This window comes from Scyliorhinus torazame, chromosome 2 (assembly GCF_047496885.1).
Source record: "Scyliorhinus torazame isolate Kashiwa2021f chromosome 2, sScyTor2.1, whole genome shotgun sequence".
NCBI lineage: Eukaryota > Metazoa > Chordata > Chondrichthyes > Carcharhiniformes > Scyliorhinidae > Scyliorhinus > Scyliorhinus torazame.
Window position 1 is genome coordinate 322449170 of NC_092708.1, and position 27708 is coordinate 322476877.

The 27708-nt window shown below is 47.1% G+C and overlaps 1 protein-coding gene across 3 annotated transcripts in view; it reads right to left on the reverse strand.

Annotated features, from left to right (window-relative positions):
* Positions 1 to 27708, reverse strand: part of cdkn3 (cyclin dependent kinase inhibitor 3) — a 147848-nt gene that overhangs the window by 3717 nt on the left and 116423 nt on the right. For all 3 annotated transcript variants that reach the window (XM_072489715.1, XM_072489718.1, XM_072489717.1), the window contains 4 exons: positions 18003 to 18085; positions 13658 to 13713; positions 2768 to 2812; positions 1788 to 2010 (listed from right to left, as the gene is read on the reverse strand). In XM_072489715.1, coding sequence (XP_072345816.1) covers positions 1788 to 2010; positions 2768 to 2812; positions 13658 to 13713; positions 18003 to 18085 — 407 coding nt within the window. The remainder of the gene's footprint in view (positions 1 to 1787; positions 2011 to 2767; positions 2813 to 13657; positions 13714 to 18002; positions 18086 to 27708) is intronic.

Below are 27708 nucleotides of genomic sequence, written 5' to 3' on the forward strand. Positions count from 1 at the left end.
AAATATTTCCTATATTTATCAGTTTCAATTTCGGATTGCAGCCTGCACTATATTTTGCTTATTTTCTTTTTCACAGATATTTGTTGGTTTCTTGCGGATACTAAGTGCTTCACCATTAACCCCCGTGCCTTCTGATCATGGAATTTACAGTGCAGAAGGAGGCCATTCGAGGCTTCGCTGGCTCTTGGAAACAACCCTACATAAGCCCACACCTCCACCCAACTCCCATAACCCAGTAACCCAGCTAACTTTTTTTTGGACACTAAGGGCAATTCATCATGGCCAATCCACCTAACCTGCACATCTTTGGACTGTGGGAGGAAACCAGAGTACCCGGATGAAACCCATGCAGACATGGGGAGAATGTGCAAACTCTACAGACAGTGACCCAAGCCGGGAATCGAACCTGGGACCCTGGAGCTGTGAAGCAACTGTGCTAACCACTGTGCTACTGTGCTGATGAGGGTCTCAATCCCACATTATTTTCAGGAGATCTCAATGGGTTTTCCCATTTGGATGAAGAGAAGTAGAAATTGTGGGTAGACGAGTTAAACAGCATAGCATCAATGCACCGACACTCTGACTCCAAGCTATACAAACAAAACAAACCCTATTTCCAGCTGTCCCAGAAACAATAGGTTGCACAGAAATATAACTCAAAAGGTAACAAAAACATATGATCTAACAATTTCTTACACTGTCACTTTGTCCTAGTTAATTTACTTGCTCCTAATCGACTACTACAACATGCGTTCTTCAATATCAAAGGCTAGTGAGTGGCATGAACACATCACTGAAATGAGCGCATGCATCCACTTTGAGGTGATGGTACCCTATTTTTTTCAACGGGGTGTCCTCAAACATAGAAACAGGAAATAGGAGCAGGGGGAGGCCTTGTAGCCCTTCGAACCTGCTCCCCCATTCATTATGATCATGGCTGAGCATCCAACTCAATAGCCTAATCCCGCTTTCACCCATATCCTTTGACCCCCCTTCACCCTAAGTGCTATATCTAACTGCTTCTTGAATACATGCAATGTGTTGGCCTCAAACTACTTTCTTTGGCTTTGGGCACCCAAATGCTGGTGGAGAAAGTGTTACGACTTCCTTCGCTCACCTTCTTTCCAATCAGTGGTAATGGATATGAACGGGCATCAGAAAGTTGACATACCTGGGGCACACTTGAGAGTTAATTGAACCGGGTACCTTTGCTGCATCCTGATACAGCTTTTGAGCAAGTGAGCTTTGCGATGCCTAACAGATATACAAATACCTAAGAGAGACTTAACTACCCTACAGGTTCAGCTACTTGAAGGCGATCTGCTGAGTCCTAGATAGGGCCTTCTTCATCAGTAGCACTTCCAACTCCTCTCTCTGAAAATGGATATACTGCTGCAGACCCATCTGACACTGACCAAGCATAATTACCCCTCCATTTAAAAGATAACGCCAGTTTAATCAAATAACCAGTCATTCAAATCCTGCAGTACTATGCCGTTTCTCACCTCCAAACAGACACACTCCCAATCAGAGGCACTCCCAACAGTAGCTCCCCAGAATATTTAGGTTGACACTGGAACCTTTAGTGGATTTAGTGCTTGTGCCATTGTGGATGGCATGTCCTGGCTCGCTACAATTCCAACGTTGAAAAAAAAAAATCTGGCTCATGCTTCACCGTACTTATATATTTTTTTAACTGAGACGCCGTTACTTGCTTTTGCAATGCACCAGCCAGAGAGGATTATGTTTAGTATAGGTTCACAATTAACAGCTGCAATGCCACCTACTGGATGAGGATCCTTTTCTCATTTTCCAAGCAGATTCTCAACTCTTCCAGAATTTTCCAACAGCTAGCAATATCTGGAACACTTCCATCAGGAAAAGGATGATGATACACTGTGAATCCCTGTTGCTGGTACGATTCCAACAAGCCTGGAACCCTGTATTTCATCATCTCTCCTTTCGTACAGAACACAAATACATCTTCTATGTTGCGGCTCTTGAGCTCTTCTGTCAATAGTTGAAGAAGATGGATACTATGAATTATATGCTCTACCAACTCCATATAAGCTATACATTTTACAGCCACTGTAATCCAACAATGGAATAGATAGTGCAGATTGCAAGAGCCTTACCTAAACTAGTAATTTAAGCCAGTAAAAATTGCGGCAGTCGGGTTGAGATCTATTGTGTCGACGTACACAACAGTCACACATTTGTATCTGCTGTTCCCCAAAGTTGTTTCTTATTTCAGCACCCATTGTTGGCAGGAAAAAATGAATCAAATACAGGTTATTTTCCCCTCACTATTAAATACTAGGGGCTGGATTTTCTGCTGTCGGGAATTCCCGTCCAAAGTCAACAGATGTTTTGGCTGCTCTCCAGATTTTCTGGTCCAGCTAGCGGCGCACATCGTCATGGGCGGGACTGGAAAATCCTGGCCTAGGGGCCGGATTTTCCGACACTCGCGGGCATCATTGTGGGCGTTTCGAGGGGGGGGGGTGGGGGAGGACTAAACCTTCCTATCTTGCTCATGATGATACCTGTCAGTATCACAAAATCGCGCCCTAGCATGCCAGCAGCGTTAGAAGAACTCGTCAAGCAAATCTGCACCGAAAATAGGAAAACCCCAAGATAAAATATAAAGCAAATGGTGAAGTAAGCTCCAAACGGCCAAAACAGTTAGGACATTAATATTATTATCCAAAACAGTCACCTTCCTTGAACCCACAGACAAACGACATATGTATATATAAATATACATTACCTAAATCTTTTTGAAGATTTCGTCTTACATCTTTAAATTTACAACCTGTTTAAATAAAGTAGTATTTAATCTGTGCAAGTTTAGGATGACTAAACTGGAAGCAATATTATAATGGCTGCACATAATTGTTTTCCTTCAAGCAAGTTTGATCAAAACAAAAGAAATTAGTCATGGCCTGTCCCAAAGAAAAGAACTAGAATATCATTATTGAAACACTCTTACTTGATTACTAATAATCCCATCAACTATAATGTGGCATAATATTTTTCTACGGAAACCTTGTTAAACTATTAGATTTCTCCAAATAGCCACTGCAACTGGCTTATTGCCTCTTCCGTTACATGCTGCACTGTTGTAACCTTGAGGCTTTGGAAGCCAATGCCAGTGCTGAGAGGGAGAGGTAAGACTGGGGCAGGGGAGGCTGAAGGACTAATTGTGGAGCCTGGGAGTTTGGCCCACAAGCATAGTGGCTCAAAAATAAATATTACTTTGGCCTCTTTCGGCCACTCCACAACTCCTGTCTTGGTTCTATTGGGGTTGACCCCATCCATGCCTCCCGAATCCAGGGTGTAAAGTATCCTGCACCCATCAGGAGTGGGCAGCTCTCCCATATCTGAAATAAAGCAGGTAAAGATATTGAGAGGGTAGGTGGTGGTGGGTGGAGACACTTGATGTGACGCTCATCTCCTATTCCAGTTTAGTTCAGTTGGCTTGACAGCTGGTTTCTGATGAGGAGTGAAGCCGGCAGCGTGGGTTCGATTCCTGTGCTGGCTGAGGCTATTCATGAAGGCCCCGCCTTCTCAACCTTGTCCCTCGCTGGAGGTGTGGTGACCCTCAGGTTAAATCACCACCAGTCATTCTCAAATGCCTGTGGTCATCTGGGACTAAGGCGACTTAACCTTTTTTATTCCCTTTCCATGCCATTCCAGGGAAGGCAAATTAAATCTTGCCCCAAGTCTTAACAGCCCCCCCCCCCCCACTCCATTCACTGTGTTTATTTGTTACATGAGAAATTGTTGCAGAATCACTCGAACAATTTGTAGATAACAGATCCTAAGTGTGCACTAGCTGTCCATTCATGTCAGTGTTCACAGGTATCTTTCACATCACACAGAATTGAGACATTACAGGGTGTTTGTAAATTAATACCTATTTTTCAAATGAGCAAAAAGTGATGGGATTAAAGTCTATTTCATCTGTTATAAAAAGGTCTCAAGGTTAGCCTGCCCATAAATGGTGCAAAAAGGAAATGATGGAGTAAATGATTTAGACCATTAAATATTTATGCTGTTCCACTGTTATTCTTGCCAGTTAGATGATAATTATAATTATAATGATTACTTTCCTGCAATTTAGGCCGGTTTTCATGGCACCTCCATCCACTCAGATGTAAAAATAATGTTGCTGGTGGCCTGACAGTGCCCTGATTTATTGCTCCAATATTGGTATAAAAAATGAGTAACCAAATCAATTTACATTTTAAATCATTATTTATTATTTAGTCAGATGCGTTATGCTCCAATTTTGCAATGGTGACTATCCTGTGTTACAATTAAGAGATTTATAAGATTCTTCTGTTTTGTGACTGTCTCTTTAAGTTCAGGTAAATAACGGGACTCATGTGACCTGTTCTGAAGTCTTTCTGACAGCAAGCCTGGGTGGTCTGACTGTTATAGATTAAAGGTGGTCCAGTTTGCTTTAATGGGAGGAAGATGCAAGGTCTTTACACTTGGAGACAATGGCAGCAGCTCATGTGCTAACAGTAGCATGTCTCCAAAGTCCCAGAAAAGCATTGAGAATGTCAGGTTGTAGACATTTGTGCTTCAAAATGTCAATTTAATTCCACAAAGGAAGAGAGTTGGAGTCTAAACAATAGTTAATCAGCATGTTACCTGGATACAATGCCCATGTGCTTCACATCAAATTACCATGCCAACTTTGAAATGGGAAAGATACATTGGAAACATTGTTATTAGGTTACAGTCTTTCCTAAAATATCACTGAAATCACAGACAGGTTAGTTTACCAAGGCCTGAAAAGGAAGAGAGAGGGGCAGAGAGATAGGGAGATAGAGCGAGAGACTAGTCGAAGGTCTCCATGGTTCACTTTGCAGGAATGTGGGTGGAAGCTCGCACTCTGGTTGGAAGACAACATTCACGGACTTAAAATGAGAATAATGTGCCTAGCTTTAGCTAGACAAAGAAGTCTCCAGGAAAATTCCCATCATAAAAGACAGGAGATAAGAATCATTTGTACTGGTTCCAGGAGAATTGATTATCATTGGCATTGAATTGATGGCGTCCCAGTAAATAGTGGGCTTTTTCGGCATCAAGAGTTCTGTTCTGTAGTTTAAACCATAAGTTGTCTACATTAATAGTGTTTAGTCAATAGTGCTTTTAGTCTGTCTGTCACCGTAAATATCTTATGAAATCTTGTTCAACTACTTATTAATTGGAAGTACAAATATATATATTTTTAGAAGTTCTCGGTCTCTATGGGGTTCGTAATTCCATTTCACCTACCTCAGAGCACACACAAACAAAAGCAGCTTTTACTCATTTAATTATTTAGCGGATCATTTTGCATAATGTTCCTGTCATGTGCACAAGTATTTTAGCAAGACCTCATGATTGTAGATTAAGTGGAACTTCTTAAATGTTAGACAGAGAGAATTTACATTCATATAATGGGCTGGATTCTCCAATTTTGAGGCTATGTCCGGAAGAAGCATCTGGTCTTACGACCAAAAAGTTGGCGCTGACCCCGCACTGATGCTCTGCCTGGTGGGGGGCTAGCAGCCGCGCCATGTGGGCTTTACCTGCAGATACAGGCGCAGAATGGCCGTGTCTGTGGCCGCGCATGCGCACGGCCGCAGCTTGCGGTGGCCGCACCGTACAACATGGCGCTGGCCGCGCACGGACCCGGCCTGCCAGATACTGCCCCCCTGCAACCTCCCTCGCTACCCCCAGACCAGCCCCCGCTGAAGCTCCCCCTGCCAGCGGAACAGCCCCCCCCGCCCCCGACTGTGGCGGCGCTGGACACCGTCCAAAGCCGCGCGAGGTCTCCGAAAGCTGAGAGGACACGTGTCCCATGCCGTCGGGAAGTCAGTCCATCAGGGGCGGAGCATCGGGGGAGGGCCTCAGGTGATGCCCTGAGGCCGTCCCAATGGCTTGCGGCCACTCCTCGAGTATACCATTTTTGCAGGGGCGGAGCATCCGAAAAACAGCGATGCCCCCGATTTTGGCGTAAAAATGAATTCTTCGGCCAATCGCTGAATGCAGTTTCGCCGTCGGCAATCGAAAAATCCCGCCCAATGTCTTTCACAACTTCAGCACACTTACCAGCCTTGGATACTAGTCAAAGCAAGCTCCTACAAATAGCAATTAACTAACGGCCAGATAATCGGTTTTACAGAAGTTGGTTAAAGGATAAATATTGGCTAGGATGCCATGGAGAACTTCTTTTTTTTAAACAAACAATTTTATTGAGGTTTTGTTTGGCATTGTAAACAGATACAGCTAACAGAAATGTGCAAACATCAATATAAAACCATCAATATAAAACCACTACTTCAATCAAACCATACTGCACATGCCCGCTCCTCTCCCCTAGACACTACCTGCCTATTTATCCCTCCTACTCTACCCTAATCTCCCCCCTCTCCCCCTCCTGATGTTCACTCTCCCGCAAAGAAGTCGATGAATGGTTGCCACCTTCGGGTGAACCCCAGTACAGATCCCCTCAAGGCGAACTTAATTTTTTCCATACCCAGAAAACTTGACATGTCCGAACGCCATAATTCGGTCTTCGGGGGTTTTGAGTCCCTCCATGCCAGCAGTATCCGCCGTCGGGCTATTAGGGAAGCAAAGGCCAGAACATCTGCCTCTTTCTCCCCCTGGACTCCCGGGTCTTCCGAAACCCTGAAAATTGCCACCTCTGGACTCATCACCACCCTTGTTTTCAGCACCCAGGACATGACCCCCGCAAATCCCTCCCAGTACCCCCTAAGCTTAGGACATGCCCAAAACATGTGAACATGGTTCGCTGGTCCTCCCGCGCATCTAGCGCACTTGTCCTCTACCCCAAAGAATTTGCTCATCCGAGCTACCGTCATGTGGGCCCGGTGAACGACCTTAAATTGAATCAGGCCGAGCCTGGCACATGTTGCGGTTGAATTTACCCTACTCAGAGCTTCCGCCCACAGACCGTCCTCCATCTTCCCGCCGAGCTCCTCCTCCCATTTGAGTGTCAGTTCCTCCGTCTGGGACTCTTCCACCTTCATGAGCACCTTGTAGATATCCGAGACTCTACCCTCTTCCCCTTCTCCTCTAGAGACTATTCTGTCCTGGATCCCTATTGGCAGGAGGAGTGGGAAGGATGGGACCTGTCTGCGTACAAAGTCCCGCATCTGTAAGTACCTAAAGTCATTTCCCCTAACCAGCCCAAATTTCTCCTCCAAGCCCCTCAAACTCGCAAAGCTCCCCTCCAGGAACATATCGCCCCCCCTCCCCACCCCCGCCCGCCGTCATGTTCGAAACCCTCCATCCATGTTCCCGGGGGCGAATCGATGGTTATCACATATTGGAGCCCAAACAGACGCACCCACCACCCCCCACGTTCCTCCTCCACTGGCCCCATATCCGCAGGTCTGCCACCACTACTGGGCTGGTGGAGTACCTGGCCGGCGACAGCGGTAAGGGAGCCGTGACCAGGGCTGCCAAACTGGTGACCCTGCACGAAGCTGCCTCCACTCGCTCCCAGATAGACCCCGTATCCACCATCCACTTCCTTATCATGGCTATGTTAGCCGCCCAGTAGTAGTTGATCAGACTCGGCAATGCCAGTCCCTCCTCGCTAGGGCTCCTTTCATGCATCGCCTTCTTCACCTGCGGGGATTTTCCCGCCCAGACAAAGCTCATGATGATTTTGCCAGTCCTTTTGAAGAAGGACTGTGGGATAAAGATCGGGAGGCACTGGAAGGTGAACAGAAATCTAGAGAGGATTGTCATCTTTACAGTCTGCACCCTCCCCGCCAGTGACAGCGGGAGTGCATCCCATCTCCGAAACTCCCTCTTCATTTGTTCCACCACCCTCGTCAAATTTAACTTATATAACCTGCCCCAGTCTCGTGCCACCTGTATCCCCAAGTACCGGAAACTTTCCTCCACCAGCCTAAATGGCAGCTCCTTCAGTCTATTCTCCTGGCCCCTTGCCTGCACCACAAACATCTCACTCTTGGCCATGTTTAATTTGTACCCTGAAAACCGGCCAAACTTCCTCAATGTTTCCAGTATATTTTCCATCCCGGCCAGTGGGTCCGACACGTACAGGAGCAGGTCGTCCGCATAGAGAGAGACCCTATGTTCCGTTCCCCCCCCCCCCCTCACCCCCGTCATTTCCTTCCACCCCTTCGCAGCTCTCAATGCCATCGCCAACGGCTCTATGGCCAGCGCGAACAGCAACGGGGAGAGTGGACACCCCTGTCTGGTCCCGCGGTGTAGTCTGAAATAATCTGACATTATCCTGTTTTCTTAACGCTAGCTTTTGGGGCCTGGTACAATAGTCTGACCCAATTAACCAGTCTCTCGCCGAACCCAAACCGTCCAAGCATCTCCCCCAAATAGCCCCACTCCACCCGGTCGAAGGCCTTCTCAGCGTCCATTGCCACCACTACCTCCACCTCCTTGCCCGTCGGGGGCATCATGATCACATTAAGCAATCTTCTCAAGTTAGCTGTCAGCTGCCTGCCTTTCACAAACCCTGTCTGATCGTCCCCAATCACCTCCGGTACGCAGTCCTCAATTCTAATCGCCAGGACTTTGGCCAGGAGCTTGGCATCCACATTGATCAGGGAGATTGGTCTGTATGACCCGCAGGATTCCGGGTCCTTGTCCCGCTTCAGTATCAGCGAGATGGTGGCTTGCGACATCATGGACCGGTCCCACTATCTCCGAGAACTTCTTGTAAAACTCTACTGGGTATCCATCCGGTCCCGGGGCTTTCCCCAACTGCATGGCCTTTAGGCCCCCCAATACCTCCTCCGCTCTAATCGGGGCCCCCAGCCCGTCCACTAGTCCCCTGCCTACTTTTGGGAAGGTTAGTCCATCCAGGAACCTTTTCATCTCCTCCGGCTCTTCCGGGGGTTCTGAGTGTACAGCTTACTATAGAAGTCCCGAAATATCTTATTCAGTCCTGCCGGGTCCTCCATTCTGCTCCCCTCCCCATCAACCACTCTACTTATTTCCCTGGCCGCCTCCCTCTTCCTGAGTTGCTGCGCTAGCAATCTGCTGGCCTTCTCCCCATGCTCATACACCATTCCCCTCGCCTTCCTAAGTTGTTCCAGGGCCCTACTCATGGATAGCACCCCCAGTTCAGCCTGCAATCCCCGTCTCTCCCTGAGTAGGTCCTCCCCCGGGGTGCTCTCGTCTATCCGGTGAATTTCCCTAACCAATCTGTCCATTTCTGCTCTGTCCGCCCTGACCCTGTGAGCCCGAATTGAGATCAGCTCCCCCCTCACTACTGCCTTCAGCACCTCCCACAGGGTCGCTGCTGAAACCTCCCCCGTATCGTTCACCTGCAAGTAATTCTGCATACACTGCCGAAGTCTCTCACATATCCCCTCCTCCGACAACAGTCCTACGTCTAACCTCCATTGCGGGGGTTAGTAATTCGCACCCCCCCCCCCCACCCCCCCGACCTGCAGGTCCACCCAGTGCGGGGCATGGTCCGAGATAGTGATTGCCGAGTATTTCGTATTCTTTACCTCCCCTACACAGTCCCTGCTCAAGATAAAAAAATCAATCCTAGAATATACTTTATGAACATGCGAATAAAACGAGTAGCCCCTTCCCGTCGACTGTCTGGCTCTCCATGGGTCCACAACCCCCATTTGCTCCATGAACCCTTTCAGCTCCCTTGCCATTGCTGGGAGTCTGCCCGTTCTGGGACATGACCGGTCCAGCCCCGGGTCAAGGACAGTATTAAAGTACCCCCCCCCCCATTATCAACTTACATGAGTCTAGGTCCGGGATCTTCCCCAGCACTCTTTTGATAAGTCAACGTCGTCCCAGTTCGGCGCATATATGTTCACCAGCATCACTCTTCTCCCCTCCAGCTTGCCCCTTACCATAAGGAATCTGCCCCCGCCGTCTGCGACTACGCCCTCCGCCCCAAATTGAACCCGCTTATTGATCATAATTGCTACCCCCCTGGACTTAGAATCCAAGTCCGAGTGGAAGACCTGGCTGATCCAGCCCTTCCTTAGCCTAGTCTGGTCAGACACTTTCAGATGTGTCTCCTGCAGCATAATTACGTCCGCCTTTAGAGCCCGCAAATGCGCAAACACACGTGCCCTTTTAACTGGCCCATTTAGTCCCCTGACATTCCAGGTGATCAGCCTGGTTGGGGGGCACAGCCCCCCCCCCCCCCACCGGTCAGCCATAACCTTTCTTGGGCCCACCCCCGGCCTATGCGCCGTGCCATTCCTGGCTCGCCTCTTGGCTGCCTCCACCCCCAACCTCCTTTTCATTACCTACTTCAGATCCCCCCACGTCAGCAAAAATAACTGCCCCCCCCCCCCCCCGCTAGCAACATCCCCCGATAACCCCACCCCTGCCATTCACTGGCTGTATTCTCTCCCCCCCCCCCCCCCCCCCCCCCACCTGACTCCCTTGACTAGCCAATCTGCTAGCCCGGTGACTCTCCGGCGCCCCCTTGTCTCACTCCCATTGTTTCCCCGACCTCATCTCCCCACTCCCCATCACACCATCCCCCCCCTCCGACCCACTGGAGCAGTCTCACTAAGATGGGGAAGATCAAACAAGATGTAAACATCAAACAGCAACGCGAGGCTGCTCCAGGTACAATATAGTTCCAGCTGTGTACACAGAAAAGTGTTAACCCACGTCCCTTTCTGAGCACCAAAAAGGAAAAAAAAAGAAATATATAACACCGCAATATAAGGAAAAAGACCATTCGAGAGGGGGGGGGGGGATACCCTCCCTCCACATCCCCCACAGGCAAAAACTGCCCACAAAAAATACACCACAAGGCACCTTTAAAGCAGTAAACAGTCGACCTGCGGTCCAGGTACAGTAAGTGTCCCTTCAACCAGTAATTCTCGGACCCTAGCTTGCGTCCGTGAGACCTTTTTTCGAGACCAGCCCCTGATCCCTCACAAAGTCCATCGCTTCTTCGGGCTCGGAGAAGTAGTGGTGTTGGCCCTGATGCGTAACCCAAAGACGGGCCGGGAAGAGCAGACCAAACTTCACGAGCTTTTTGAACAACACCTCCTTAACTTGTTTAAAGGCTGCTCGCCGCCTGGCCACCTCCTGGCTTAGGTCCTGGTAAATGCGAAGGACACTGTTATTCCACGTGCTGCTCTGAGCGCTCTTTGCCCACTGCAGCACCCGCTCCCTCTCCACAAACCTGTGGAACCTAATCACCATCGGACGGGGGCCCCCCCCAGACGCACCTGTCTCGTCTGTACTCTGTGTGCCCCCTCCATCTCCGGCGGTCGCGGACAGGCTTCAGCCCCCATCAGCTGCATCAACAGGGCAGCCATGAACGCTGTGGCATCAGCTCCCTCCGCCCCCTCCGGGAGGCCGATGATCCTCAGATTCTGTCTACGGGCTCTATTTTCCAGCTCCTCTACTCTGTCCAGCAGTCTTCTCTGTCTCTCCTTTAACCCGTTGACTTCTAGCGCAGCAATCGTCTGCGCGTCCGCCTGCTCCTCCCCCAGCTCCTTAACTTTTTCATCCTGGGCATCCAATCTCTGGTTCAATTCATCCACTGCCTTCCAAAGTGGGTCCAAGTTATCCCGCTTCAACGACTCAAAACTGCATTTTATCACCTGCAGCATGTTTTCCAGCGTCTGCTGGATCGCCGGGTCTGAGGTCCACAGGTCTGTCGTCTTCGCTCCCGGGTCAGCTCCCCTGCACCTTGCCTTTGTCCCTTCCTCTCCCGTTTGCGCAGCTTTCTGCTCTCCCGCAGTTCCATGCAGCTCTGCTCGCTCCTTTGCCCCCCCCCCGTGGCCGGCCTTTCACAGCCCCGCAAAACCGGGGAACCAGGTCCTCAAATCCCGCCGGAGTGAGAGCCCCCGAATGTGCGGCTCACTCACTCATTGCCGCCACCGGAAGTCCCCGCCATGGAGAACTTCTTCAAAAACTGCCATGGATTCTTTTATGCCTCCCTGAGAGGACAGTTTGGGCCTCGGTATAATGTCTCAATGGAAATTCAGCATGTCTGACAGTGCAGCTTGCTTTGGAGTGTCAACCTGGATTACGTGCTCAAGTCTCTGGAGAGGTATTTGAACTCACAACCTTCTGACTCAGAAGAAGGGGCCACACTGAGCAAAGCCTGACACTTCCATTTATATAACCATTTCCGTAGCTCCAGATAATAAATGTTTTACCATTTCGGCTTAGATTAGTGTGGTCTGATCCGCTGCGATGCTTGTTGTGTATCCTTATTAGAAAACCAGCAACTGGATTTTCAACTTGCTGACCCATAAACCACAATCAATAAAGATAAGCAACAACACCTCCTCCACGATAGTCCTCAATACCGGGGCCCCACAAGGCCGCATACATGGCCCCCTACTATACTCCTTATACACACACAACTGTGTAGCAAAATTAGGCTCCAACGCCATCTACACGTTTGCTGATGACATGACCGTAGTGGGTCGGGTCTCAAACAATGATCAGTAAGACTATAAGAGGGAGATAGAGAACCTAGTGGAGTGGTGCAATGACAAAAATCTCTCCCTCAATGTCGGCAAAACAAAGGAGCTGGTCATTGACTTCAGGAAGTGAAGTACCGTACACACCTCGGTCTGCATCAATGCTGCCGAGGTGGAGATCGTTGACAGCTTCAAATTCCTCGGTGTGCACATTACCAACAATCTGTCCTGGTCCACCCATGTTGATGCTACAACTAAGAAAGCACAACAGTGCCTATACTTCCTCTGGAAACTAAGGAAATTTGGCATGTCCACATTACAGATGCACCGTGGAAAGCATCCTATCTGGCTGCATCGCAGCTTGGTGTGGCAACTGCTTGGCCCAAGACAGTAAGAAACTACAGAGAGTCATGACACAGTCCAGTCCATCACACAAACCCACGTCCCATCCATTTACTCCGTTTACACCTCCCGCTGCCTTGGGAAAGTGGGCAGCATAATCAAAGACCCTCCCACTCAGGTTATTCTCTCTTCCAACCTCTTCCATTGGTCAGGAGATACAAAAGTCTGAGAACATGCACTGACAGATTCAAAAACAGCTTCTTCCCCACTGTTACCAGTCTCCTGAATGACCATAGATACATACATAGGTACATAGAAGATAGCAGCAGAAGGAGTCCTTTAGGCCCTTCGAGCCTGCTCCGCCAGTCATCACGATCATGGCTGATCATCCAACTCAATAGCCTAATCCTACTTTCTCCCCATAGCCTTTGATCCCATTCTCCCCAAGTGCTATGTCTAGCTGCCTCTTGAATATAGTTTTAGCATCAACTACTTCCTGTGGTAATAAATTTCACAGGCTCACCACTCTTTGTGTGAAGAAATGTCTCCTTATATCTGTCAGAAACGTTTTATCCTGAATCCTCAGACTATGACCTTCTTCTGGACTGAACTGATCACTCTCCACATCTTCTCTACTGTTTTTAGCCACTAACAATGAAACACGATGGTAAGCATTGGTGATCAGTTTGTTTAATGAAAATGGGAACAAAGGAGCTCCTCTTAGGAATTTTTTTTATAAAGTAGAGAAATTCTGAGATTATGGATGATTTCATCACGAGCTGAAATACAGAAACATTACTCCAAACTCATTAAAACTTGGGAGTAAAATTTTCAGAATGTCGTGGGCAAAAACAAAAATGGCTTACCTGGCAATGCACAGATTCCAAGGAACTGGTGACAGTTCACCATCGATAGAGACAACCTGTTAAATATATAGTAAAAATATTTCTCCTTAAATTTTAGCAAGTTAATTGTGCCCAAACAAAATAGGCACTTCCAAAATCAAGCACGCAGTTTAATATTCAGAGTAAGATAATGGATCATTCAGCATTATGGACTGTGGATCAGCCTTCGATATTAACCTTGGGCTATTGTTGCCATTTCTTTCCCATAAATGGGCCTCACTTTCAGAAATTACTCTCATTGCCCAGTATCTAAACGTACAATAGCATAAGCCAGGGATCACTACTATCCCATTATACAAACTGGACATCATCCTCACCCATGCTCTGCACATATTTCTATAATTTTCTAAAAAAGTGGGCTGATTAACACTTTAGTGGTATGAAGCCAGATATCAGTCATTAATTCTACAATCTATAGAGGAATAGATGGACTAATAATCCCTGAAATAATAAAAACGCACCATATCGACTCATTTACTGGACTACAAAATATTCACTTTTCTTGGATGGTCTTTTTTTTTTGACTGAAATTGGCTATTTAAATATAAGTTAGCTTCCTTCTTAATAGAAACTTGCTTCCCCTGTATCCCGCCCTTTTGTGCAAATAGTTCTGAATTTGGGTTTAAGTTCAACTCCACAGGAATGCTGCGTGGCTCCTCTGTTACCCTTTTTTTGTGAGGACCATGAAGAATCCAGCACGAGTTGTAGAATAGAAAGAAAACACACACACACACACACACACACACACACCTCATACTCCCTAAGGATTGTGGGATTGCCATTAGTAAGCAGGGAGGTTATAACACCTTTGTTCTTCAAGGATTGGTCAGGGGAGCTGCCAATTAAACTGGTTACCACCACACAGTGCCTGGCCAATCCACCTTTGCTGCACATGTATGACTTCAGTTCTCTCCAACCCTGTGAAAATGTCTATTGAAAGCATGTAAAATAAGACATTGATGTGTGTGAGAGAGTTTTCAGGAGTTGTAACACCTGCGCGAGTGGATGGATTGCACTTAGCTAGCTCCACTTGGTCTTGCATTTTGTTCCCAGTGACTTGACAAGTCAGTAAGACTGGAGATGTAGTTGACTGCAGTAGATGATCTGCAGCCAATGAACTTTACAGCTGTCCACATAGCTGTGTTGCAGTGCTTTCAGTACCAGTTAAGGGACTACCGTTTTTTCTGCTACATTCATCAAGGCAGCTTTGTTGTACACTTGCAAAAGGGTAGACGGATCGGTATTCTTCCTTGCATGTGGGCACTGTCAATCATCACCAAAGTTATGGAAAGTGTCACTGACAGTGCTATCAAGTGACACTTGCACAACAATAACCTGCTCACTGATGATCAGTTTAGGTTCTGCCAGGACAATTTTTATTTCTGGAATAGAACTTGGATCCAAAATCTTGGGATTCAAAGGCGAGTGTATTATGAGAGAACCTATCCATTGCTGAATCCTGCACCATTAACATCCCGGGCGTTCCCATTGACCTGAAACTGAACTGAACCAGCTAGAAGAGCAGGTCAGATGCGAGTAACTCACCTCCTCACTTCTCAAAGCCTGTCCAACATTTATAAGCCGCATGTCAGGCGTGTGCTGGGTGCAGCTTCATCAACATTCAAGAAACTCAACAACAATCCGGGGAAAGCAGCCCGATTATTTGGCACCAAAACCATCACCTTAAACATTCACTCTCTTCATCACCGGTGCAAAGTGGCAATATGCAAAGTGTACTGCTGCAATTCACCCAGCCTCCTTTGACAGCACCATCCAAATCTGCAACCTCTACAACCTGGAGGGACAAGGCCAAGAGTTTCTGGGGAACACCAGCACCTGAAAGTTCCCCTCCAGGTTACACACCATCCCGATTGCTATTCTTTCACTGTCGCTGGGACAACATCCCGGAATCCCTTCCCAACAGCACAGTGGCTGTACCTTCATCAGATGGACTGCAGCAGTTCAAGGAGGTGGCTCATCACCACCTTCTAAATGCTAATTAGAGACAGGCAACAAATTCAGGTCTTAACAGTGGCTCTCAAATCCCATGAGCCAAAAAAAACTTTCTTGGAAGTGTACAAAAGAAAGTGAGTGTGATAGAAAAGGGTGACATCATTTGAAAAAAATGGATGGCTGCACCGGTTTTAATCACAAGCTGAACTCCTATTTATGCTTTTATTTCCTGAAGACTTGATAGCTCCAATACCTATGCTAACCATCCACAAATCCAATTTCTTCGAAATGTTTGCATCCTGTTCCACGTTGTCCTGCTCAACCACCACACTTGTAACTGATTGCATTTAATTAAAATCATTGCCTACAAATTAGGCAGCCCCTCCCTATCTCTACCTCCTCCTCCAACTTTGCAAGAAAACTTTCAGGAGAAAGCGTCAAGTAAATTAACTTGGCAAGAATCGCATTCGGATCAAAATTAGGAACCAGTTAGGGCTTAACAAGGAACAGTTGTCTCCCCTAATCAGTGAGCCGAGTTGGTCATGCAATGTCTAGGGAAGGATGCCAAATTGGCAATAGTTTATTTGACTCCTCCTCTGCGATGGGCATTTGTGGGTAATCTCACTGGAAGCAAACTCCCACATTGAAATAGTGCAGGCAGGATCCGTGGCAGTAAAGGTAGGTTACATAGCATGTAGCTGCGAGTATGAAATCCAATTTGTTTTGAGATTAATTCTTGGGAGAGCTGGCCAGGTAATGCAATTAAAATGCACAAACAAGAAACCTACAGCAAAAAAAGGAAAAACAATTGATTTCATATAAATATGAATTTTCAGAAGGTATCAAATAAGGTGCAACACAAGAGATTAAGGTGCATTTTAATTAACTTGTCTTACAGGGTCGGCCAAGTGATAGAAAATAAAGTATGGTTAAACAGTTTTTTTTTCAGTTGGTGTGACATGAGTCGTAGTGTGCTCCTGGGATCAGTGCAATGAATGGCCTCATTTGTTTTGGGAGGCAGTGGCATAGTGGTATTGTCAGTAGACTAGCAATCCAGGGTAATGCTCTGGGTACCTGGATTCGAATCCCACCAATGCAGAAGGGGAAATTTGAATTCACATTATTAAAAGAATTTGGAAATAAAAAGTTCAATGATGGCCATGAAACCATTGTCAATTGCCATACCATCTGGTTCACTAATGTCCTTTAGGGGAAGGAAATCTGCTGTCCTTTCCTGGTCTGGCCTACATGTGATTCACAGCAATGTGATTGACCCTTAGTTGCCCTCAGGGATGGGCAATAAATGCTGGCACAGCCAGCGATGCCCACATCCCATGAACAAATAAAAAACAAAATTGGATTTAGGCACATGAGGGATGATACTGTTTTTTGATTTTCCCAAATTGTGAAGCAGAACATGAGAGATTACAGAAAGAACTGGGCCGAGCGATGGAAAATGCATTAGAGTTTTGGAAAAAATGTTAAAGTATGGTACATAAAGTAAATGAAAAATAGTGAAAGGATAAAGGATCAGTGAATTTTAAAAGATACGAGTTTGGATGTAAAAGGAAAGTGATGCTGAATAGGTACAAGCTATTAGTTAGACCAAATTTGAAATTTTGCATTCTAGCTTAGCACCTTATTGTAGCAAAAGTTTTACAACCATTGAAGGATAGCGAAGATTCTTTAGATACACTGGAACATTAAATGGTTCAAGGAAACTTTCAGAATTATGAAAAGTTTCAATGGTGAAAAATAGTTGTCAATGTTCGGTGAATCAGTAATAAGGGTACGGATTTGGCTTATTAGAACATGGTAGGTTTCCTGATAAGTAGCTGCTGAATTAGAGATGATAACATCATTAAAAAGGAGCTGGATTAGTATTTGGAAAGGGAAAAAGGATATAGGAAAGCGACATTAAAATGGGGTCAGAAAACCCAGCTGGACACTGGCCTAGTTATCAAAGTTCCCCTCTCATCAGTGTGTCTTCAGTACTTGGAGTCTGCTGCTCAGTTATTTTTGTGCTGCAAGCTCCCTACTTTTGTAATGGTGAGAGAGTTGAGCAAAGTTGGTGAAATTATTAAAAGGCGCATCCAAATCTGGTTTGAAAGAAACGTACTAATGTCTGGACCATGAATTTGCTACGTTAGAAATTGATGCAACATGCAAGATTAAGAGGGCTATGAATGTACGGCCGTTACACATTCACACTAATACAGAACTCTACTGCAATCTTCTCCAATGTTCGTAACATCCCGGCTGACAAAGGTAAATGGTGTCGTGCATTAATGCGCGCGTGTATAGAAAACAATCAGTGACAAAATGTAAGTGATGAATCTACTGCAATACTCACCAAGATACCTGTAGTGGCGACATGTGCTCTTCTTCAGAGTCTTCATCTGAAGAGTCAAATTCACTTGTTCTCATTGTGCCAGTCTAAAAAAAAACAAAGATAACTTTCTCGATGTCAGCTGCTGTGTCATTTCATTAGGTTTGTCTTTTAAAAATATATATATTTTATTCAAATTTTTCGGCCAAACAAAACAGTACAAAGGTTTATCCCCCTTTTTACAACAATAAAACAATATAAATAACAGTGACCGTTTTTAACAAATAAATAAATAATATATAAACTAAATGGCAACTGCCATAACAAAAATAATAGCTCTCCCAAATAATAAAATCAAGCAATCCAATATACATAACCAAGTACAAATATCTATACAAAAACACCCCTGAGGACCCACCTGGGCCCTCTTTCCCCCCCCCTCCCTCCCTCCTCCTCCCCCCTCCCCCCTGGGTTGCTGCTGTTACCTTCCCATTTCCTTTATCGTTCTGCGAGGTAGTTAATGAACGATCGCCACCGCCTGGTGAACCCTTGAGCCGAACCCCTCAGTGCGAACTTTATCCGTTCTAGTTTTATGAACCCTGCCATGTCGTTTATCCAGGTCTCCACGCCCGGGGGTTTGGCTTCCTTCCACATAAGCAATATCCTTCGCCGGGCTACTAGAGACGCAAAGGCCAAAACATCAGCCTCTCTCGCCTCCTGCACTCCCGGCTCTTCTGCAACCCCAAATATAGCCAACCCCCAGCCTGGCTTGACCCGGACCCCTACCACCTTCGAAAGCACATTTGCCACCCCCACCCAGAACCCCTGCAGTGCCGGGCATGACCAAAACATGTGGGTGTGGTTTGCTGGGCTCCCCGAGCATCTCCCACACCTATCCTCTACCCCGAAAAATTTACTGAGCCTTGCTCCAGTCATATGCGCCCTGTGCAAAACCTTGAATTGTATCAGGCTAAGCCTGGCGCACGAGGACAAAGAGTTTACCCTACGTAGGGCATCTGCCCACAGCCCCTCTTCAATCTCTTCCCCCAGCTCTTCTTCCCATTTTCCCTTCAGCTCACCCACCATGATCTCCCCCTCGTCTCTCATTTCACTGTATATGTCCGACACCCTACCATCCCCCACACATGTCCCTGAGATCACTCTATCCTGAATCTCCTGCGTCGGGAGCTGCGGGAATTCCCTCCCCTGTTGCCTCGCAAAAGCCCTCAGTTGCATGTACCGAAATACATTCCCTTGGGGCAACCCATATTTTTCCGTCAGCGCTCCCAGACTCGCAAACGTCCCGTCTAGGAACAGATCCCTCAGTTACACAATCCCAGCTCTCTGCCATGCTCTAAATCCCCCATCTATTCTCCCTGGGACAAACCTATGATTATTTCTTATCGGGGACCGCACCGAGGCTCCCGTCATTCCCCTATGCCGGCTCCACTGCCCCCAAATTTTCAGTGTTGCCACCACCACTGGACTTGTGGTGTATTTCTTTGGGGAGAACGGCAACGGCGCCGTCGCCAGTGCTTGTAGGCTGGTTCCTTTACAGGACGCCATCTCCAATCTCTTCCACGCCGCTCCCTCCCCTTCTCCCATCCACTTACACACCATTGAGATATTAGCGGCCCAATAGTACTCACTTAAGCTTGGTAGTGCCAGTCCCCCCCCTATCCCTGCTACGCTGCAAAAACCCCCTCCTCACTCTCGGGGTCTTCCCAGCCCACACAAAACTCATGACACTTTTCTCGATTTTCTTGAAAAAAGCCTTCGTGACCATCACCGGGAGGCACTGAAACACAAAAAGGAATCTCGGGAGGACTACCATTTTGACCGCCTGCACCCTACCCACTAGTGAGAGGGGCACCATGTCCCATCTCTTAAAATCCTCCTCCATCTGTTCCACCAATCGTGTTAGATTTAGCCTATGTAAGGTTCCCCAACTCCTGGCTATCTGAATCCCTAAGTACCGGAAATCTCTTGTTACCTTCCTCAGCGGTAAATCATCTATTCCCCTACTCTGCTCCCCTGGGTGCACCACAAACAACTCACTCTTCCCCATATTCAATTTGTACCCCGAGAATTCCCCAAACTCCCTGAGTGTCTGCATTATCTCAGGCACTCCCTCCACTGGGTCCGCAACATACAGCAATAAATCATCTGCATACAATGATACCCGGTGTTCTTCTCCTCCCCTGAGTACTCCTCTCCACTTCCTGGAGCCCCTCAGTGCTATGGCCAGGGGCTCAATTGCCAATGCAAACAGTAACGGACACAGGGGACACCCCTGCCTCGTCCCTCTATAAAGACGGAAGTAGTCAGACCTCTGCCTGTTCGTGATCACACTTGCCACCGGGGCCCCATATAGCAGCTGTACCCATCCAATAAACCCTTCTCCAAAACCAAATCTCCTCAACACTTCCCACAGGTAGTTCCACTCCACTCTGTCGAATGCTTTCTCGGCGCCCATCGCCACCACTATCTCCGCCTCCCCCTCTGGTGGGGCCATCATCATCACCCCTAGCAGCCTCCGTATGTTAGTGTTCAGCTGTCTCCCCTTCACAAACCCAGTTTGGTCCTCATGGACCACCCCCGGGACACAATCCTCTATCCTCGTCGCCATCACCTTGGCCAGGAGCTTAGCATCTACGTTCAAAAGGGAAATGGGCCTCTAGGACCCACACTGCAGCGGGTCTTTTTCCTTCTTCAAAAGTAACGATATCGTCGCCTCCGACATAGTTGGGGGCAGCTTCCCCCTTTCCCTGGCCTCATTAAAGGTTCTCGTCAAAAGCGGGGCCAGTAGGTCCATATATTTCCTATAAAATTCCACCGGGAACCCATCCGGTCCTGGGGCCTTCCCCACCTGCATGCTCCCAATCCCCTTTATCACCTCCTCCACCTCAATCTGTGCTCCCAGTCCCGCCCTCTCCTGCTCCTCCACCTTCGGGAATTCCAGCTGATCCAGGAAATGCATCATTCCCTCCTTCCCTTCCGGGGGCTGAGCCTTATACAACCTCTCATAAAATGCCTTGAACACCCCGTTCACTCTCTCTGCTCCCCGTTCCATCTCTCCCTCCTCATCTCTCACCCCACCTATCTCCCTCGCCGCTCCCCTCTTCCTCAATTGTTGGGCCAGTAGCCGGCTCGTCTTCTCTCCATACTCATACTGTACACCCTGTGCCCTCCTCCACTGTGCCTCTGCCTTACCCGTGGTCAGCAGGTCAAATTCCACATGTAACCTTTGTCTTTCCCTGTACAGTCCCTCCTCCGGTGCCTCTGCATATTGCCTGTCTACCCTTAGAAGTTCTCTCAACAAACGCTCCCTTTCTTTACTCTCTTGCTTCCCTTTATATGCCCTTATGGATATCAGTTCCCCTCTGACCACCGCCTTCAACGCCTCCCAGACCACTCCCACCTGAACCTCTCCGTTGTCATTAAGCTCCAAGTACCTTTCGATACACCCCCTCACCCTTAGACATACCCCCTCATCCGCCAATAAGCCCATATCCATTCTCCAGAGTGGGTGCTGTTCTTTTTCCTCTCCTACCTCCAGATCTACCCAATGTGGAGCGTGGTCCGAGATGGCTATGGCCGTATACTCCGTCCCTGTCACCTTCGGGATCAGTGCCCTTCCCAGGACAAAAAAGTCTATCCGTGAATATACCTTGTGAACATGGGAGAAAAATGAGAACTCCTTACTCCTAGGCCTAATAAATCTCCAGGGGTCTACTCCTCCCATCTGCTCCATGAAGTCCTTAAGCACCTTGGCCGCTGCCGGCCTCCTCCCGGTCCTGGACCTCGACCGGTCCAGCCCTGGATCAAGCACCGTATTGAAGTCTCCCCCATTACCAACTTTCCCGCCTCCAGGTCCGGGATACGCCCCAACATACGCCTCATGAAGTTTGCATCATCCCAGTTCGGGGCGTATACGTTCACCAGAACCACCGCCTCCCCTTGCAATCTGCCACTCACCATCACGTATCTACCCCCACTGTCCACTATGGTCTTTGCCTCAAACAGTACCCGTTTCCCCACTAAAATAGTCACCCCCCTATGCTTCGTATCTAGACCTGAATGAAACACCTGTCCCACCCATCCTTTACGTAGTCTAACCTGGTCTGTCCATTTCAGGTGCGTCTCCTGCAACATAACCACATCTGCCTTTAATTTCTTTAGGTGTGCGAGTACCCATGCCCTTTTAATCGGCCCATTCAGCCCTCTCACGTTCCATGTGATCAGCCGGGTTGGGGGACTTTTTAAACCCCCCCCTTGTCGACTAGCCATCCCCTTTTTTAACCCAGCTCCTTACCCGGTTCCCACATACCCGTATATCCCACCGACGTGCCCTTCCGTCTCGACCACCCCGCCCCATAACAGCTCTCCCTTCCCCTTAGCAGCAGCAACCCAGTTAGCTCCCTCCCCACCCCCCCTCCGCTAGATCCCCCTCTAGCGTAATTACACCCCCCATGTTACTCCCAGAAGTCAGCGAACTCTGGCTGACCTCGGCTTCCCCGTTTGCCCTCGGCCTCTCACTGTGCGAGGCCCCCACTTTCCTGCGTCCCTGTTCCCGCCATAATTACCCTAGCGCGGGAGCAACTCCCGCGTTTCCCACTCGGCCCCGCCCCTAATGGCGCAGTTCCCTTCTCCTTCCCCTTTCCTTCCCACCGGCGCCCACAGTTCCTCATACTCACCCCCCCCGCCCAATGAGGGGAAGAGAGAAAAGTTACAGGATTGAAAAATTAACAAATTGAAAAATCATCTCCCCCCCCCCGTTCCCCTTCCTCGCCCCACATAATCACCCCACCACTTTATCCCAGAAGCTCTTTCGCTCGCCAGACTATTCCAGCTTCTCGTCCATAATGAATGTCAACGCCTCTTCTGCCGTCTCAAAGTAGTGGTGCTTCCCTTGGTGTGTGACCCACAGTCTCGCCGGTTGCAACATTCCAAATTTAACCTTCTTTTTGTGAAGCACTGCCTTAGCCCGATTGAAACTTGCCCTCCTTCTCACGACATCCGCACTCCAATCCTGGTATACGCGGATCACCGCGTTCTCCCACCTACAGCTCCGAGTTTTCTTCGCCCATCTTAGGACCATCTCTCTGTCGTTGTAGCGGTGGAACCTCAGCACTATGGCTCGAGGTATTTCTCCAGCCTTTGGTCTTTGCTCCAGAACTCGATAAGCTCCCTCCACCTCCAAAGGGCCCGTCGGGGCCTCCGATCCCATTAGCGAGTGAAGCATCGTGCTCACATATGCCCCGACGTCCGCCCCCTCTGCGCCTTCGGGAAGACCCAAGACTCTTAAATTCTTCCTCCTCGAATTATTCTCCAGGGCTTCCAACCTCTCCACACACCTTTTGTGCTGTGCCTCGTGCGTCTCTGTCTTCACCATCAGGCCCTGTATTTCATCTTCATTTTCAGCAGCCTTTGCTTTCACGACCCGAAGCTCCAGCTCCTGGGTCCTCTGCGCCTCCTTCTTCAGCTCTTCCACACAGCGCCGCAGGAACTCTTGTTGCTCCGGGCCCCATACCAAACGGCCACCTTCCGACGCCATCTTGCTTCGAGCTTCCCTTCCTTGCCGCTGCTCCAAAGGATCCACTGCAATCCGGCCGCTATCCTCTCCTTTTTCCATATATATCCGGGGGGATTCCCTTCTATTTCACCGCACAGTGATTTTTGCCGTTAAAAATTGCCATTGGGGCTCCTAATAAGAGCCCAAAAGTCCGTTCCAACGGGAGGTGCCGAAACGTGCGACTCAGCTGGTCATCGCCATACCCGGAAGTCTCATTAGGTTTGTCTTAATCAAGAAAAGTAATTGACTCAGGTATGAAAATATTTCTGATTGGCACTTACTAACACCGTGACAAATTGCCTCAATAAGAACTGGAACTTCCTGCAATAATATAATCAGGCCCGTTTTAAATGCCGATTATTGTAACAAAGTTGATTGTTAATCTTCTGGTGTACCCAAGTAACAGTTCTGTTATGCACAAATCCTGGTAGGCATGCTTTTAAAAAGATTTTAGAGTATCCAATTATTATTTTTTTTTTCAATTAAGGGGCAATTTAGCATGGGCAATCCATCTAACCTGCACATCTTTGGGTTATGGGGGTGAAACCCACACAGACACGGGAGAATGTGCAAACTCCACACGGACAGTGACCCAGGGCTGGGGTAGGCATGCTTTTAAAAAAATTACCAGTATAGGCAAATGTAAAATGAGGACCGTATTATAGAAAAACAGAGACTACCAAAGCAATCTCCACACCTCACAGAAGGGAATTAATTGCCTTATTGTCCCTGTGCTGGTGCTAATTCTCTTTGCAGATGACTCTGTTTTAATCTAATTTATGTCCTATTTGCCTATACCCCTTTATACAACAACAAATACACTTAAAAAGCAAAAATAGTCAAACTTTTAACATAGGAAAATGCCAGAAGGTGCATGAAAATTAAGAAAAGGAGCAGGCATAAGCCTTTTCAGAAGTAATATATTACTAGAAGTTACAAAATGGAAATGGGCCATTTGGTCCAAATAGTCCATCCACCCTCCATGTGAACAAATAATTAGAATCTTGTTCCTTGGCCCTTCACATGCTTTTTCTTCTAATCTGATCTAGAATGTAGACATTCCAAAGCCTCGCAACTTTGTGCAAGTATCTCCTGCCCTCTTTATATTTCCTACATTTAATCTTATATCTATATACCCCTTGTACTTGACCTCGTAACTGCGAGACAAATCTGCTATCTATCCTACCTTGTCCTATTCTACTGGGATTTGATGAAGAAAGCCTTGCTGCCACTCCTGTTTGGATTGACGTCTTGGTGCAACATGAAATTTGGAGAGGAAAGGCTTGCTTGAGCAGAAGTTGTCGCTGTTTAGAAGTCAGTTGTCTATCTTTCTTTGAACCACAGAATTTTATAGCACAGAAGGTAGATATTAATTCTGCCATGCCATTGCTGGCTTTACTTTGGTACTATCTAAAAATAACCCCCCCCCCAAAAAAATTGTGCATAAAAGCAAGTTCATTCAGGACATTCAAAAGGAAAGACTATTGTAGCCACTTAAAATGGCCAACTCCCGATTCAAAATGGCGAACGGCAAAGGCTGATGGGAAAGTCAGCCAACAGGACAAAAACAAGCAGCTGCAGGTTGGCTGTGTATTTACCTCTGGAAAGGCCAGACAAGATCGGTACCAGCAACCATCAGCATAACAAAACACCAGCCATCTGCATACTAATAAGCAATCCCCGGGAACAATAAGCAACATTTAGACACACAAAGCAAAACCAGACTCTTCGGCGCCAGCAGGAGCCTACACAAAAGGTGAACGACCTCCTCAGGACCGCCCATCGATCAGGGAACCGCTCCAGTATTGGAGAAAATCGAACCAAGCGATTGGGACAAAGTCCAATCACTTTGGACCAGGTACAGGGTCCGCCCCGAAAGGCGGGAAGCCCCTGGGGACTATAAGAATTGAGTCCTATGTTCAAATCGCTCTCTTCTCCACCGCTTCTCCAGCTCTTCACTCTTCAGCAGCTGGTCGAAACTGTAAGTCTCATTTCAACGCTCGCTATGAGATAGGCGCTCCTAGCTATCAATCTGTACCAACTTCGAATCCCGCAGGCTCAGAACCCGAATGAAAGGCCATTTGTTTCCCTGACCTGGTGGGCCAGTTCCAAGTTAAGTATTGGCCTGTTAGTTGTAGAAGTAGCTTAAACGTAGAATTTGTGCATGAGTAGTGATTACTGTGTATAATAAATGTGCTTTGGTTTAAATCTTACTAATCGGTGTATTGGATTATTGATCATTACTCGGACTTGAACCACGTGGCGGTATCATAAAAGATACCTGGCGACTCAAGAGCAAAGGTAATAAAACAGAGCAATTAAACTAAGGCAAAGTTAGCAACACTATACTTTGAAAATGAACAATCTTCAAGGGTTATAGGGAGAAGGTGCAAGAATGGCACTAAGGAAATTGCTCATTCAGAGAGCTGGGGCAGACATAATGGGCCGAATGACCTCCTTCTGCAATGAGACAATTCTGTTTTTCAGCAAATGCTTGAAATATTTTCCCTCAAAAGGTGCAATGACTCTGCCTCAATCTCCCCGTGGCTAGTCCTTGCTCTACTAATCTACAGTGTCTAGAAGTTTATCCGAAATATTCCACAATCATTTAAAATTAATAATCCCTCATTACCAATGCCAGAAGAAATAGTTTTCCTTTACGCACTCTTATCAAGACCTTCCATAATTTAAAAAACTTCTATTAAATCTCTCTGTCTCCTCTGCTCAAGTGAAAGTAGTCACAGTGTCTCAAGTCTAGCCTTGTAATTTTAGTTGCATAATTCTTTTTGTTTCATTTTCATAAGTTTATAGTACCAAATTAGTTTTTTTCCCAATTAAGGGGCAATTTAGCATGGCCAAAGCACCTACACTGCATATCTTTTTGGGTTGTGGGGGTGAGACCCACGCAGACATAGAGAGAATATGGAAACTCCACCTGGACAGTGACGTGGAGCTGGGATCGAACCCTGGTCCTTGGCGCCGTGAGGCAGCAGTGCTACCCACTGTGTCACCGTGCCACTCTAAGTTGCCTAATTCTGGGATCAATCTGCTAAGTCTACGCTTTAATGTCCTTTAATAATGGGGCATCCAAAAGTGTGCATATTACTCCCAACTGTGGTCTAACTAATGTTGTGTACCAATTCACTCTTGCTGCTTTATTCTCTGTTCCCCTATTTATATCAAGTTACATAAATCCATAGCACAGAAACAGGCCATGAAGGCCAACTCTTCTATGCCAGGTGTTATGCTTCACAACAGCCACCTTTCTATTCCTCTTCATCTGACCCTTTCAGTAAAGTCTTCCATTCTTTAACCACTGCACTCATCAATTATGCATTTTCTTTTCATGTACTTAATGATATGTTGAGCTGCTCGCAGAAAAATACTTTTCAATGTACCTCGGTACACGTGACAATAGACAAAATCCAATCATCTTCCGCTCAAGTACATTTATTCTATTTGCCTCAACCGCTCTTTGTAGTAGGACCTTCCTCATTTTACCAGTATTTAGAAAATTCTCCTGAATTTTCTATTGGATTTACTGGAGACTATTTTATATCCATGTGCCTGCTAGTTTTTTCAAATGGAAACACATTCATCATGGTCTATCCAATCAAAACACTCCATCAATTTAAAGAGCTTTAACACACCACTGCTCGGACTCCATTTTCTAGGGAAAAGAATGTGACCTGTTCAATCTTTTCTGATAGGTAGAATCTTTCAGTTCTGGCACAATCCATGCAAATCATGTGTTGCCCTTTCAGCAATGCTTCTGTATACTCTTTCTAATATGAAGATCAGATGTGCACAGTATTCCAAATGGGTTCTCACCAAATATCGCCTCAAGAGCAATTCCTGCTTTTCAATTCTACCCCTCCAGAAATAAACCACAGTGCTTGGTTTGCTTTTTGTAAAACAAAAACTTTAATAAAAGTAGTAAAGCAGTTTATTCCACCATTTGTGCGTCCTCCCCCCCCCCCCCCCCAAGATCCCGTTTTCTCTTCTATCCCATTTAGATTATTATCCAAGAAATATATGACTTTTTTTCCTTCCCACCAAAATACATTATTTATAAAACTCAGAACATTGTTGACTTGTTTTAAGATTTTAACTATTTGCTCTTGCAAGATTGGAATGTCTGTTCACCTCCAACTA